The sequence below is a fragment of the Schistocerca americana genome, chromosome 1, assembly GCF_021461395.2.
Source record: "Schistocerca americana isolate TAMUIC-IGC-003095 chromosome 1, iqSchAmer2.1, whole genome shotgun sequence".
Lineage (NCBI taxonomy): Eukaryota > Metazoa > Arthropoda > Insecta > Orthoptera > Acrididae > Schistocerca > Schistocerca americana.
In genome coordinates, this window is record NC_060119.1 from 380,359,796 (window position 1) to 380,375,881 (window position 16,086).

The 16,086-nt window shown below is 39.1% G+C and overlaps 1 protein-coding gene across 1 annotated transcript in view; it reads right to left on the reverse strand.

Annotated features, from left to right (window-relative positions):
- The window catches only part of LOC124601144 (U3 small nucleolar RNA-associated protein 25 homolog), an 81,361-nt gene that overhangs the window by 12,947 nt on the left and 52,328 nt on the right, over positions 1 to 16,086 (reverse strand). The window contains exon 5 of the mRNA XM_047136220.1: positions 8,276 to 8,539. Within this exon, the coding sequence (XP_046992176.1) occupies positions 8,276 to 8,539 (264 nt within the window). The remainder of the gene's footprint in view (positions 1 to 8,275; positions 8,540 to 16,086) is intronic.

The following is a 16,086-nucleotide window of genomic DNA, read 5'->3' on the forward strand; positions in this document are numbered from 1 at the left end:
CTATGGCAGTTTGCTGAATGGCTGAGTGTGTATGCAAATGTAGATGAAAATGCACGATAAAGCACGCAGGTCTCATTAAAAAAAACACAGGCAATGTAAAGGAAAAGAGCCTACACAGAGAAAACAGAGAAGCAAGAATAAACTGTTAAACCATAAAAAACAAATAAGACTGTGCTGAATGGTAATTTACAGCTTAGGAATTTACACACCATTGTAATGGGAATGAGGATTCAAATGCCTTGAGTTGTAAAATAAGCTCTCTGGTTCCTGTTATATTTTATAGCATGATCAGAAAAAGAATTTTGCATGCCCACAGAGCAAAAAATACCTGACTGTTCATTTTTAATGACAAGTTTGTAGTGAAATGTCAAGAGAAAGCTGAAGGGCATCATACGGCAGTAAAATATTGTGTAAGGAATGAAATGGGAAGATAAGTAATGAAGCAGGAGCTGAACAGGTTGGATTTGGAAATTATGGTGATAACATTTCCTCTTCAAATGTAACTGTCCATATCAGACACTCTTAAAAATTTCAACAAAGCATGGGTATAGAGGTCCACGATTCTGGGTGTTGCATCAGTACCATTTTACAGGAAATAGAAAACAAATAGTAATCCCTAGGTTACAGAAACCAGAAAACCCTAGGTCCCCCTTCAGCAACACTGCTGTAACGTCAGGGAAGCAATATACCTAATCATTGCTGTGGTAGGCTTCAAATCACTACTATATTGTGTTTGAACCAATGGTCACACATCCATGTCAAATATTCTAGAGGAATCACAAACCAAATCAGTGACAGCATGATATGATGAGAAGTGTTTCATACTGTTGGCATACATGTTTTAAAACTGTTCAATTAATTTTAAAATACAAGCAGTATAACAGTCTAAATAGACATGTGCACATTTGCATTATTAGGTGAGACCATGATTATCATTTGGAAAGACTACAGCGCCTACTACATGGGGATCAAATTTTATGCCAAACTTCCAAAAAATTTCAAAAGCTCAAGTGGAAGATGATTTGAAACAGCCTTGAAGGAGTTTCTTATCACTAAATGTTTTTATAGTATTAAGGAATTCCTTTCAGAAGAAGCTGCTTTCAATGCCCTTGAAGGGGTTTCTTATCAAGACATCTCTCTATGTTATTAAGGAATTCCTAAGTCCCACATACCTTTCTCCATAATTATCTGGAAGAAACTGATTGTTAGATTCTGCAGGGAAATGGTTATAATACCAGAAAATGGAATTCTCCAGTGCCTGGGTAAACCTAGGGATTCATATTCTTTTATATATCAGCATCTAGGAACCTCCTACATCTCCTTGAAATCATCCCCATGGCCTCCTATGCAATGGCAATTACACTGCGCAGTTGGTGGCATTAAAGAACTTCATCACATCTTCTCTAAGAAGAATTAGACAGTGAGGTCTTCAGCTGATTATCTGCACTTCTGTCTATGGATGCCACAAACTTGCATCCCATTGCAGCATGCTAATCTGTTAAAATAGAGATTGCTTTTGAATTGGCCAGAAGACTTGCTACAGTGGTTTATAATGTGAATCAGCCAATCTTTGTAGTTTTACCAATAGTTAGACGTAACTGTTTCATTGAAAAGTTTGCCTTATTGAACTTCCATTTCTGCATTTTTCATTTGTGGGCCTCTTTCTCTGGTAGCTGGGATGAAATGATGATGTGGCCATCAGGTTGAAAACACATAACCTCTAATGCCTTCAGCATTTCAAAAGCTAGTCAACTCTATTCACTTGTTTCAGAACAACAAATGGTCACACTAAGACACTAAATCTTGCCTATGAATGAAACTTTCATTCAATATTTGTAACAGTCTCCTTTAACTGTATGTATATATATCAATTAGCAATAATATGTATAAGCTATATTTGTTGATTTGGAGTAGTAGACTATACAGTATATAGTCATTCCCAACCACAATCGTTGACCCTTGATGGTCATATGTTTTTGTAAGTTCTGTTTATACTATCTTTGCCATTTGAACGGGATACAAGACATATCCAGATGACTTTGATTATCATATTTCAAGTCTGTGATCATGATGAGCTGACATAAGTTGCTGTAATGATTGCCAAATATTGTGAAAGACAAGACAAAGCCAAGTTTATAGTGAGATGCAATAGTACTGATGTGTATGTATAAATCATCAATTTCCAGCTTTGTGAACAACCTTACTACCCTAAGCCTTCAGAACATTTTTCAATATTTGCCCATGTAACCTACATTGTTTTATTGCACTGTTGCAGCCCTCCAGTGATTACAGTTTTGTGAACCAAAACCATTAGAACAATAAAATCAAGTTGGTACAGCTGGTGGTTTACAGAGCATTATTTCATAATTTCTGGCCAACAGGAACATGTTAAAATTCAACCCTGAAATATCAAGCCTGGGATGATGAAGTTATTTTAGACACATAAAATTCACTACAGCCATGAATACACATGACAACAGGTACAGAGTTAGTATAGTTACCGTGCCAAACCGTCAGTCTGTAAATCAGTTCACACCAAGTCATCTATAGCTCGGACACAGTCAATCCAAATAACATGTGTAATCACAGCCCCAGTAGCACAGGGAGTCTTCCTGTAGAGCAATACAGCAAAGCGGCTGAGTGAGGAGCATGATGATCTATGAACACCAGATGAAGCAGTCAGGCTGTAACACTGGCTTTAAATGGCAGCATGAAGTAAAAAGGTGCTCACATCTTACATGGTGTGCTCTATCCCATCAGTGGTGTGTAGCTATCTTGTGAGAGACTGTTCCCAACTGCTTGTTCATCTCCAGCAAGATATTGGTCACAATACCACTACATGACAAGCTTCATATTATTATACTTGTGTTGAGATTTCGTCAAAGTAAAAGTGGCCACAGGGTGATTTTCAAAGACAGGCTAAGGAGAGTACTGTTAGGAACATACACTATGAAACCAAATGACAGTTTCAATAGCAAGGATATGGAAAGTTATGGTCTATATTTACAGATATTATAAAAATGTGTGTGTGTGTGTGTGTGTGTGTGTGTGTGTGTGTGTGTGTGTGTGTGCACGCGCGTGAGAAGCGCGCGCGTGCACACGCACCACATCTCCTCCTAAATCCCCAGACTGATTTCAACCAAACTTGGTGCACACAACCCTTTCTGTCAGGCAACAATCACTGTGGGGGTAAGAACCACCTACCTATCATAATTCAGAGTACGTCATGTCATAACCAATAAAATGTTTGAAAAACTGCCGCATCATGTATGACAGCCTAATGTACTACTTCTGTGTTACTAACTGTATTTGCAATACATTTTACAGGCAGTATCCACATATGCCACTGAATGCAATTACAAAAGCATATCATGGCATTTTTAAATGAAATCCTTTCTACTTTTGACTGTTAAAACATTATTTATTGCGACTGCGAAATTGACATGTTGTCATTTTCAACCACTGTGGGATGTTGTAACCATTCAATAATATAAAGCTGTGCCATGCTGTGTAAGAACATTTGCATGAGACGTTGTAAATTTTTCATGTTTTATGTACCATATACAATATAGAACTGGTGAAGTAATGACATCACTGGAATTTATATTTCGTGTAGTAGGCATAATAACTGGATCACAAAAGCAGCAAAACTGTGATCCAGTTCGCATGCCTACTACATGAAATTTGAACTCCAGCTTACAACACCCCATGCAAATGCTCTTACACAGCATAGCACAGCTTTATATTATTGAGTGGGTTACAACATTCCACAATGCTTGAAAATGACAACACGTTGAAATTGTGATCACAATAAATAAAGTTTTAAGAGCCAAAAGCAGAAATGATTTCATTCAAAAATTTCACAAAGCCTAATGGCCCACCTATCACCAAACTTCCATATCATTGTAGTTCTGGAGATATGGCGGCATAAACACTGAGATGTGTGAGAAAGTGCTGCACTGTGCATGACTCTATTTACAATATATTTTGCAGATAATATCCACATATATCACTGAATGTACCTACAAAATTATATCATTGTATGACTCACAGATCAGGAGATACGACTTCATAAACACTGAGATAAGTGAAGAAATGCTGCTTCATGCATGAAGTTTTAATACATTTATGCTTTACTACTAAAACACTCTTACACCCGAATCAGCTAAGGAAATACCTGACTCCTGATGACGCTTTTGACAGCTTTCAACTTCGAAGTGCAAACGACTGTAGACAAAAACAACAGCTAGCTACAGAGTTAAGAAGAGACTCCGTAAAGATGTTTACAAACTTAATGGATCTTAAATGCGGATCTCAAAAGAAGACTAATAGCTGTGGAAATGGAGTATTTGCATAGGAGTGTCAGAATATCAAGAATCGAAAGGAAAACTAATGATGAAGTAAGAGCTACGACGAAGGCAAATGATACAGTGACAGATCGAATTGAAAGAAAACAATTAAAATGGTAGGAACATATGATGAGAATGCCAGATCATCGGTGGTGAAAGAAGGTTTATGAATGGAAACCACCCAGCAGACGTAAGACCATGATGTTCTTGGACAGACCACATAAATGGAGTAATGGAACACCGCAGCATCAACAAGGAAGATGCGCTGGATAAAGAGGCTTGGTAGAGGATAACAGGAATACCTTTGTATTGATTGATACTATAATAATAAAAAAAATTTTTACAAACTCACAGAGCAGACACGTAAAGCATACAGAAACTGTCTGGGATACTGTGCTTATACACATGTAAATTATTCATATATTTTTGAATGAGTGTTTCATAATTTCACAGATGTGTTTACAAATACATGGAAATGAAATTTCTTCAATACTTCAATACAGACACAGTTCATTTTTTTGTTTTTGTTTCTAACAGAAAATTGGCAAAATGAATACCTAGGCAATGCCAGGTTTGTCAGATAGTTTCTGATGAAGGTAGTGACTGTGTCTTTGGCCTAATACTGTTGTTTGTTGTTGTGGTCTTCAGTCCTGAGACTGGTTTGATGCAGCTCTCCATGCTACTCTATCCTGTGCAAGCTTTTTCATCTCCCAGTACCTACTGCAACCTACATCCTTCTGAATCTGCTTAGTGTATTCATCTCTTGGTCTCCCTCTACGATTTTTACCCTCCACGCTGACCTCCAATACTAAATTGGTGATCCCTTGATGCCTCAGAACATGTCCTACCAACCGATCCCTTCTTCTGGTCAAGTTGTGCCACAAACTTCTCTTCTCCCCAATCCTATTCAATACTTCCTCATTAGTTATGTGATCTACCCATCTAATCTTCAGCATTCTTCTGTAGCACCACATTTCGAAAGCTTCTATTCTCTTCTTGTCCAAACTATTTATCGTCCATGTTTCACTTCCATACATGGCTACACTCCATACGAATACTTTCAGAAATGACTTCCTGACACTTAAATCAATACTGGATGTTAACAAATTTCTCTTCTTCAGAAACGCTTTCCTTGCCATTGCCAGCCTACATTTTATATCCTCTCTACTTCGACCATCATCAGTTATTTTGCTCCCCAAATAGCAAAACTCCTTTACTACTTTAAGTGCCTCATTTCCTAATCTAATTCCCTCAGCATCACCCGACTTAATTAGACTACATTCCATTATCCTTGTTTACTAATACTGTTATGATATCATTATTGTGGGGGCTATAGGTAGTTAAAACAGGAAAACTATTGGAAGTGCATCTTTTCAGTTTATCAGATAATTCGGTTGTGATTTGGCAATATGGGGCTCTTTGCAATTTTTTTTATTGAAGTTTTTCTTATACAATAGCAATAGTGATCACTGTGTAGCTATAAATAAACAGGCAGAAAAAATTGCAACACTAAGAATGAGATGAGCGACATAAATGAAAGTTGGTAGGTGTGTTTCTGCATGTTTAAGATGACGTCTATTCAAATTTCGCACCTGTCACATAAGAGTGGCACTAGTAGAGATATTATGAGGACGCAAATCAGGTTTGCTTTAAACACACACTGTAACAGTCACGAACATTAGTTAGCTTTGAGACTGGTCGTGGTAGTTGATGTTAGTCAAGAATATCTTTAAGGTGACAAAAACGCCATTATCGACACCTCACTGAATTTGAATAAGGTTGTGTAATAGGGCTACATCTGCAATTCTGCTGACGGGCTTGGCAGGAAAGTAGCCACTGTACAGGAATGCAGGTAACAGTGGCCATGGGAATGTATGGTCATAAGAAGACTGGGCTCTGGACAGCCACATCGCACTACTGAGAGGAAAGACCATCGCGTTTGGTGTGTAGTTCTGGCACATTGTACTGCATCTGTAGCAGTAATCTGAGCAGCAGCTGGCACCAATGTGAAGAACGAACTGTTACAAATTAGGCACTTAGAGGATAGCTCCTAGCCAGACGCCCGTAACATGCATTCCACTGACCTCAAACCACTACCATTAGTGACTTCACTGGTGGCAAGCAAAAGCTCATTTGAGGGCAGGGAGGAAGTCTGTTATATTTTCTGATGAAAGCTGGTTCTGCATCAGTGTCAGTGATGCCCCTGTGTTGGTTAGGAGGAGCCCACTTGAGTGCCTGCAATGGACTTGCCTGCGGGCTAGACACAATAGACCTACACCTAGAGTTTTGGTCTGGGCTTCCATATGACAGTGGGAGGATTCTCATGGTCATCTCACGCATCTTACTACAAATGTGTACGTCATCCGGTAATTCAATCTGTTCTGCTGCCATTCATTAAAGACATTCCACGGGGTGTTTTTCATAGGATACAACTCACTCATTGCTGTTGTACCCTAAATGCTCTACAGAATGTCAACATATTGCATTGGTCTGCTCCGTCTCCTGTAAAGCACATATGGTATATCATTGAATGACAACCCCAACATCATCCACAAATGATTTAACCGTCCTTGTATCGACTGAACACATGGAACAGGCATGGAACTCCAGCCCATAAACTGACAGCCGGCGCCTGTCCAACACAATACATGCACATTTGCATGCTTGCATTCAACATTATGGCAGTTAAACCAGTTATTAATGTACCAGCATTTCAGATTTGCAATGGCTTATCTCGCAATTACATTAACCTGTAATCCTCCAATGTTAACTACTTAAAGACGTTAACAATGTAGGGAAAACAGATTGCTATTTACCTTAAAGAAGACAAGTTAAGTCGCAGACAGGCACAGCTTTCAGACAAGCACACCTAGACACATCTGTTCCCAAAATTTCATTACTCTAATTATTTTTTGGTTTTGCATTTTTTCCCTTCAGTGTATGTTGCTTAGTTTCTTCCTCCCTTGCAACTCTGAGGAAAAGTATTGGGAAACTCTCATAAAGCACTGATGCTTCAGTACGTGATGTCTGTCTTCTACATATACTGCAATTTTAATCACAGGAACAGGTAACAGTGTGGACTTGGTATGCTTCAAAACCTGAACGATTTCAAAACCTTGGAATGTATTTACTTTATGGCACACTTTGACAAATCCTTATGTGTCTAACTCCAGACTGTTCAATCATCATAACATCTTTGATGGCCTTATAACAAAACTCAATTTCAAAGACTAAAGCCACCCTCTCTTGCAAGAACATGAATCAAAAACGAAGACAAAGGAAGTAACTAGAGAATAACAAGTTACTCACCACTCTATGTCAATAGGAATAGTTTCTGTAAACAGTGAATACAGCAGAAGAATGAGAAAGATAGACAAGCTTTTTTCCTCCTCCTAGTCAGTTTTCTTATATCTGATATCAAAATTTGATCCATTATAGTTCCTTGGTTGTATTTTGGTCTTTTGTCCTGTATTTTATGGAGCTCATAAAAATGTACCTCAACAATCTTTTGCAACCTTTTCCTTTTTCATTTAAGCCAGGGGTGTACACTTGTTAAGACTGCTGTCTGCAAACCCCTTACTGTGACTATGTACGGGCTGCAAGTTCAAAAATATTGTGCTGTGAGACAAATTATTATTCCAAATTGGGTTCCCCCTGCACCACTGCCAGCTAGACTGGGGTCAATGGAACTAAGCTCTACAACCACCCACTCTCTCCATTTTGGGAGAGAATGAAAGATGAGCAAATAAAATGAAAAAAATTACACGAACGAATGGTGAGTGGCGGGCTACTATCAATGGTGGACCACATGTGGCCTGTGCATTCCTGATTTATGACACCCAGTAAAACCACTGTATAAGCATTTATGTGAACACTTAGTGAATTAGATTATGTAAACACTTAGTAACCTAGGATTTAATACTTGCCTGAGGAACTTGCACAACCACACCAGACACTGCACCTGTAGTAGCCGGATTTTCAACAAATACACGACCACCATAGTTTCGACAGTGATGATTAAGAAGAGAAGTTATCTCTGGTAAATTGACTGATGAAAAAATTATTGACTGTCGATAGAATTTGGTCCACCCATTAATAGCCCACATATGTACCCGTGAGAAATCAGTTCCATGTGTTGTTCGTGGTTGCAGATGTAAATGCTCCATTACATGCAACAGGTGGTCCCAATTCTGAAATAAGTAATGCAAATGTGAAAAGCTCAGTAATGTACCTAGTTCATGTTTATATTACAAAGAACAAATAGATTAAATCAATGTCTTATACACCAAAGAAATTTACATGTTCCTCAGTACTGGGAGAGAAGGGGATGGGGGAAGGGGTAATGGTAAAGGGAGGAGGAAAGCCAAGGGAGAAAAGAGGAGAGAGGAACAAGGGAAGAGAAAAGAGGAGGGTTAAAAAAGGGAGCAGCAAAAAGGGAAGAAGCAAAAGGAGTGAGGAGCAATGGGGAATGAAAAAAGGGGATGAGAGAGAGGGCTTGGGTGAGAGAGGGCTGGTGGAGGAAGAAGAGGGAGGTATAGGAGGGGTAGTGGAGAGAGCTGTAGGAGGAGTATGGTGGAAGGGGGTGGAAGAGGGGAGGGAAATGGAAGACAGGAATATAAAATGGGGTAGTTACAAAAAACAGGGATAAGGGAGTTTCAAGAAAGTAACAAGCCGAAATTGTGCCCTGAAAATTAGTAGTATTTAAACACTTTTGCAATAAAGACTAGACATTAATATGGTGTTACTGGATCATTTTATTACATTTAACTGTACAAACTGGGATAGTTTTCATTTTGTAAAGATTTACTCTCACAGTTAATTTTGCACACTAAGAATGGTTGAAATGTTCACTGAGAGATAAAGGAATGCAAACTTTAATCACAGCAAACTAAATAGCAGTACAAGTTGCAAATTTAGAATATAACAATGAGCAAGAATTAGCATTTAACTAAATGCTAAAATCTCTAATCTTTGTAGATAGAATTCACTGTACTTGAACCATTGTGGCATACAAAATGAGTACCATAAATCATGTTTGCAAACACTATGACTATTATGTGACAACAATACTATGTCGCAACATACAGTTTACTGATTTAATTCGCCACTATGGTGTTTGTTAGACTGTTTCAGTGAGTATACACAGTTTACTGAAACAAAGATAAAAAAAGTTACGTTTGTGGCTGGGTACACGCAAGCAGATGCAGTGCTATGGGAAAAACAAGTGTCACAACCCTGTGTGTCATACAAAAATGCTAAGGAAGCAGTTTTGGCTTAGTACTGGTCACTTGATTGCAGAACATGCTGAGGAATGAAGTACTGAATCCAGACACATTCAATCTCCTGGATGATAGCTTACTGTTATTTAGCATGCAACATACAAATGTGAGAAGGCGTGTGTACATGATATATAATATTAATGGTTATCTTCCCAACCACTCCTCCAATCTTTAAGATGGACAGTATTACAACTGTGAGAAATAAATAACACAATAAAATACACTAGTGTCCAAAATTAAAGTAACAAACTGCTATTTCCCTGTCCAGTGTCTAATTCTGAAATAATCATGCAAACTGTCAACAGATGTTCATATAATCCCATTCTGCACAGAAGATGGCATTCCGGTCAACGGACAATCACGCCAACGATGATGTCATGGCCCCTATTAAACAGGGTAGTGTCTGCCACATTGACTCACATCCACAATCACTGTGTACACATTTATAGATGGTGCAGTATGGCACAGGGAAGATGCCTACAAGACTCTCTGCGATGGTGGGCCACAGTAAAAATAGAAGCAGGACAGTTGCAAACTCATGAGGTCTGATGGTTTAATGTGAATTGTTCTACTGTTTCTTGAATGTGGTGACTGTTTGTAGAGACCAAAACTATATCCCAAAGACTAGGACAGGGCCGACCACGTGTGACATCAGAAACAGTGGACAATTATTTGGCTGTAAAGGCACAATGGTACCGCCTTACACTGCACGGCAACTGGCATCCAACATTGCAGCAGCATCCACTGGATATGCCGTAACGAGGCATATGGTGTGCAAAATGCTTCAGCAGAGTGGCTTTATTGTTGAAAACTTGCCATATGCATAGCTCTGAGATGTCTTACACAAAAGGGAACATATAGAGTGAAATTATCAACATGCCACCTGGACGGTCATACAGATGAGTCCCATTTTGGTCTGGAGAGGGATTATCGGCAGATTCCCATCTGGAGGGCACGTGGAACATAATTTTGGAACCCAAACATTGTTGAAAGAAACCGACATCGAGGAGGATGCTTAACGGTGTGAGTAGGGATTATGATGACCATTTGAACACATCTTCATGAAACTGTACAGGTGAATCGGGAAGTTTTAACTGCTTTCACATCTTGGGACCTCAAGTGCAGTTGTTGAGGGATGCTGTGGGCCCAGATTTTGTACTAATGGATGACGATACTTGGACTCATAGAGCATGGGTGGCTAATGTTTTCTTGGAAGTGTACGATATTGTACACGTGGCGTGGCCTGCTCACTCTTCTGATCTGAATCCCATGGAGCTGTCTGGGATGCCCTCAAGTCAGCATTTACCATTCACTCTTCTAGACTTACGAGTAGCTCTGCAGGAAGAATAGGCATTATTGCCTCAACACAACATTGATGACATCATTCACAGCATGGCCCATCATGCCACAGGTGGACACAGCCCATACTGATCACATTAACCAGTTGTCGGAGTGTGTTTGCAAATACATAAAGTTGGAAAAAATTAAGAACATTTTTGTCTATCATTATGCATATTGGAGTTGTTTACATTCAGTATTATTTACATCATTTCTACTTTACTATAATCTGTTATACTGTTGAGGCAAAATAAATGCAGCTTTGCAAAATTTCCATTTGTTGCTTTAATTTTGGACACCAGTGTATTATTTCCCAGTACAAGAGACCAACATTTTGTGTATCCTGAAAAGTAAACTGCCAGCAGTGTTTGAGGAGTTTATAATGATATCACATGGAAGAAAGAGAAGAGTCACACAGGTGAGTGACCAGTGTACACAAAACTAATATGTCAAGAGCAACAACAATTTCTCACTAAGACACAACAGCAGTGAGAATCTTAACAGAGGAAGAGTGCCACTGATTGAGGAAGGTTTATTCAAATCAACACTGATATCAGGTGAGATAACTGGAATTTGAATGTGTTAAGACAGAGTGTGAAGCTAAGAAGTTTCCACAGGCACTGGAGAACAAATACCAACAAGTGCAAGCATTACCCAACTTGTGCCAAGATGGAGAAGAACAGGAATTGTGCTGCCTATTTAACGAGGCAGGACCATGAGTAGCATTACAAAAGTGAGTTTTAGTAAGACTTAGCCATCCCAAACAAAAGACAACTTACTATCAGTACTGAGACAAAGGTAAGAGACTTTTTTCCTTTTTTGGTCTGACAGTAAAATAAGAGACCTGGAAGCAACAGGAGCGAAAACAACAGGTGTGAGATTGCAAGATGGGTTGGAGTTACTAGTTGTTGATGTTGCTATTGAGCGTGTATTTTTTTGTAGTGTCAAGACTAGCCATGGAATGCAAATAGAGACTGATTTATAGTAGGGAATGGTACAAGGATAGTATTTACAAAAGGAGTTTTATGATAAGAGCTGTCTGTGAAGCACACTAATGTGAAGTTGTTAGGAGCATCAGTAGGGAAAAGTGAATACCAATACATCAACATTGTAATGTATTTTTGCCTTACAGAGATCTCTGGTTTCTGAGATGCGGAGCACAAGTTGTCGGCTCATTGCTGTCACGATTAGTGGTCACACCTATTTGGGGTCAGAATTTGAAATGGGAATCGCTACTCTTACTGCAGCACGAAAAGAAGTATGTGGTGTATTCTTTTGTGGAAGGAACCAGTTTCAGTATAATAAATTATACTGAATGACTCAGTATTTAAATGTTTGGTATCTGCTCTCCCTGAACTGATATTTGCAAGTGGTGACTGTGACCGAACAATCTCCAGTGAAGTATGTGGACGAGGGTACAAGAAGGTGGTGGTGGTGGTGGTGGTGGTGGTGGTATGTATAGGACCTCTACAATGCAATCATCAGCCCTGAAATCAACTGGTTAGAGACAAATGTGGTTTTGTTGCATGAAAAGTGTACAGCAGATGGTAAAATGCAATCTTAAAAAAACACATTCCACAAAGGAATTATCCAAAGGGGACAGAAATCGGTAGATATGACACATGTACAAATATACAAATGATTACAATTTTGGAGAAATTATATGATTGATTTAAGAGAAAGAGCATCAAAATTGAGGAAGTCAATAATGCAATGGTCCACCTCTGACCATAAAGCAAGCAGACATTCAGATTGGAATTGATAAGAGTTTTTGCACATCCTCCTGAGTGTTATTGCGCCAAATTCTGTCCGATTGGCATTTTAGATTGTCAAAATCCCAAGATAACTGTACGGCCCTGCCCATAATGCTCCAAACGTTCTCCATTGGGGAGAGATCCAGTGACTTTGCTGGGGGTTTAGGAAACAAAGAAAGCAGAAAAACTTTCACCATGTGCGGATGGACATTATTTTGCTGAAATGTAAGCCCAGGATGGCTTGCTGCATAGGGAACAAAACAGAGTGTACCGTGCTGTAAGGGTGCCAAGGATAACAACCAAAGGGGACCTGCTATGTAAAGCAATAGCACTCCAGACCAACACTCCTGGTTGTCGGGTGACAGACAGATTGGTATCCTCCCACTGTCTGGGGTGTCTCGAGACATGTCTTCTGCCTGGAATAGAATTGTCTTCAGTGATATGTCCAGCTTCAAAATGTGCCCCAATGACCAGTGAAGATGTGTCTAAAGATGCCCCGGACAGTGGTGGGGAACCAACTTGACTCGCACCCCGCTGCCCAACAACCAGGAGTGATGGCCTAGGGTGCCATTTCTTTACACAGCAGGACCACTCTGGTTGGTGGCACTCCTACAGCACAGTGGTACATCGATGATCCTGATTTTGTTGCCCTTCATGGCAAGCCATCCTGGGCTTTGGTTTTACATTTATCCAAGATAATGTTTGCTTGCACATGGCGAGAATTCTACTGCTTGTCTTCATGCTTGCCAAACTCTATCTTGGCCAGCAAGGTCACTGGACATGCATATGCTTTTGTTCTCAGTTATGTTTAATTGTCATCCATCATTGGTGTAAATATGACTGTATTTAATTTCTTTAAAATAACATGTAAATATTTGTTCTGTTATTGTGGGAGCACTTCATTTTTCAATAGTTGGCACAAAGATTTTATATATGAAATCTATCACAGTACTCTCAGTACTGAGAACTACAAGAGTCGAGTAAAAACTGCTATATGGTTGTGTGATGCTTCACATTACAGTCATATTTATTAATGAGTGTAGTGATAATTTTACATTCTATGATTTCATAATGCTTTGCCATAGAACTGGTAGGAACTTGTCTAGGAATTTCCCATTTCTCAGGTCTTTTTGCTCGTTTAAAACTCTGTCTGATTGATCTTTTAGATGGATTTAAATATCAATTTCTTCCATTACATCCACGATTTTTCCATTCTGTAACTTATGTAATGTTTGAAGTGACCCATCTACATTAGGTATTTTGTGGTTGGTGTCTTTTAAGTGCACAGCAAATGTGGATGGGTTATTGTCACATATCCTTTAAATTGTGTACTAATTTTTCTTCCTGCTTGTCCAATATAAAATTTTGGGCATTCTTCACAGTTAACTTTGTAGATTCCTGATTACAAAAACAGTTCTGATTTACGTGGTATGTGTCTCAATAATCACTGTAGGTTGTTAGTGGTTCTGTAACTGATGTATAATTTTGTACTCTTGAGAGATCGAGTAATTTTGTGAGAAATAATACCTAGATATGGCCAAACAAGAACTTTATTCTTCTGTGGTTCATTTTTGTCTCTAGTTAACGTTATTTCACGTATGGGATTGGCATGTGTTTGATTAGAAGAGGCTTCATCGTAAGTCTACATTTGGCTGGCTGGTCGAATCGTGCAATATCCAGAACTGTGGGGCATTCGGATGTGGTAGTCGCCCAATGTTCAACTCCATGGAAAGGTAAGTACAAACAAACTTCTCATCAAGGTTCCAGTTGACATCCACATTAAAAACGCCATAACCCTTTTACAGCTGCAACTGCTGCCTGAGAAGATGTAAGGGACTCCCTGCAACATTCTGTGTCATCCCGCACAATTAGTCTGAGACAAGCAGCAGTCAGACTAGTGAACTGCCGTTGAATGTGTAGACTTCCATTGAAGCAATACAGATACAAATGGCTGTGTTTGGAGTTGTGTCATAACTTTGAACAATGGACTCCCTATTAATGATGTCATACTGCATTCAGCAATGAATCGTGATTCTACACTGGATGACCACCTTTGGTGAGAGGGAAAATGTCTCATTTCTCCAATGTTTTGGAGAGTCACAGCAATGTTACTACTGGCATCATGGTGTGGACAGCAATTAGGTATGACTTCAGGTCATGGTCTGTAGTGATTTAGGAAATTCTGACAGTATAACTGTACGTCAGGGACATCAAGCATCCTCATGTGTTACCTGCAACAGTATTGTGGTACTCAGAACTGTTCCTGATAGAACATGTGTGGGTCCAGCTTAGATGTCAATTCTGTCCCAGTGCCGATTTCTTGGGCATCAAGGATCGTTACAGCAGTTGTGGGCCAACTTGTCTCAGGAAAGGATACAACAGCGCTTAACACCCTTCCCAAATGAATCACTGCATGCATCTGAAAGAGGGGTGCAACATCATACCGGTAAGTGGGCTCATACTACCAAATCCTTTGTGAATTTGATTGGATATTGTAATGACTGAAATAACATCGCATACCCCCTCAACCTGTGAAGTCCCATTTCATTTCCTCTTCCCAACCTAGGTGTTTCAATTTTTTTATTTTTTTTAGGTAGTGTATTTTTAAGTGTTGGAGCTGTGATAAATGAAGGAACTCAATGAATGTGGAACTCAGAAATGATCAAATTTGTTTATTAATTACATGATGCTTGTATGAAATTGAAGAATGTTTGTAGTAATGCAGAGTTCACACTAGATATAAAAATTCAGTTTATAAAATGCTATGAGGTAATTGATATTATTACATAGTATGGAAGGTTGGACATTGAAAGTTTTGACCATGCGAAGATGAGCAGCATTAGAGACATGGATTTACTGGATTCTCCTCAAAATCCCACAGCCAGCATGAGAAAGAAAAGAAATTTTGCAACTATTAAACAATAATTGGCAGTTGCTATGATAGCATCTTAGGGATAGGAGCCAGAAGAGGATTTCACGGTTGCAGAATATAGGGAAATAAATGTAAGTGTGAACTGCCAAAAACCTCCTAAACTAAATAATGGATTGGGATGAGTAATGCGATCACAAACATGCAATAATGAATAAGGCACACACAGAAATTACTTTTTGTTTTAATTGCTGTCTTTGAGAATTGGGTTTGACCTGCCTCATAGCTCTATGACACAAGTTGATAACATAATGGTGTGGTATGCTGCACTGCAGTTCATTATCCTGGTTTGGTCAGCTGCAGAATTAACTCAGATATTTGACTGGCAGAGGACTGGAGCTGCAGGCTATGAAAAACTATTGCCAACATGATAAATACAGTCAAAAGAAAAATAAAATGAGAGAAATATTAAAACTATTCATGCTTCACTCCAACCA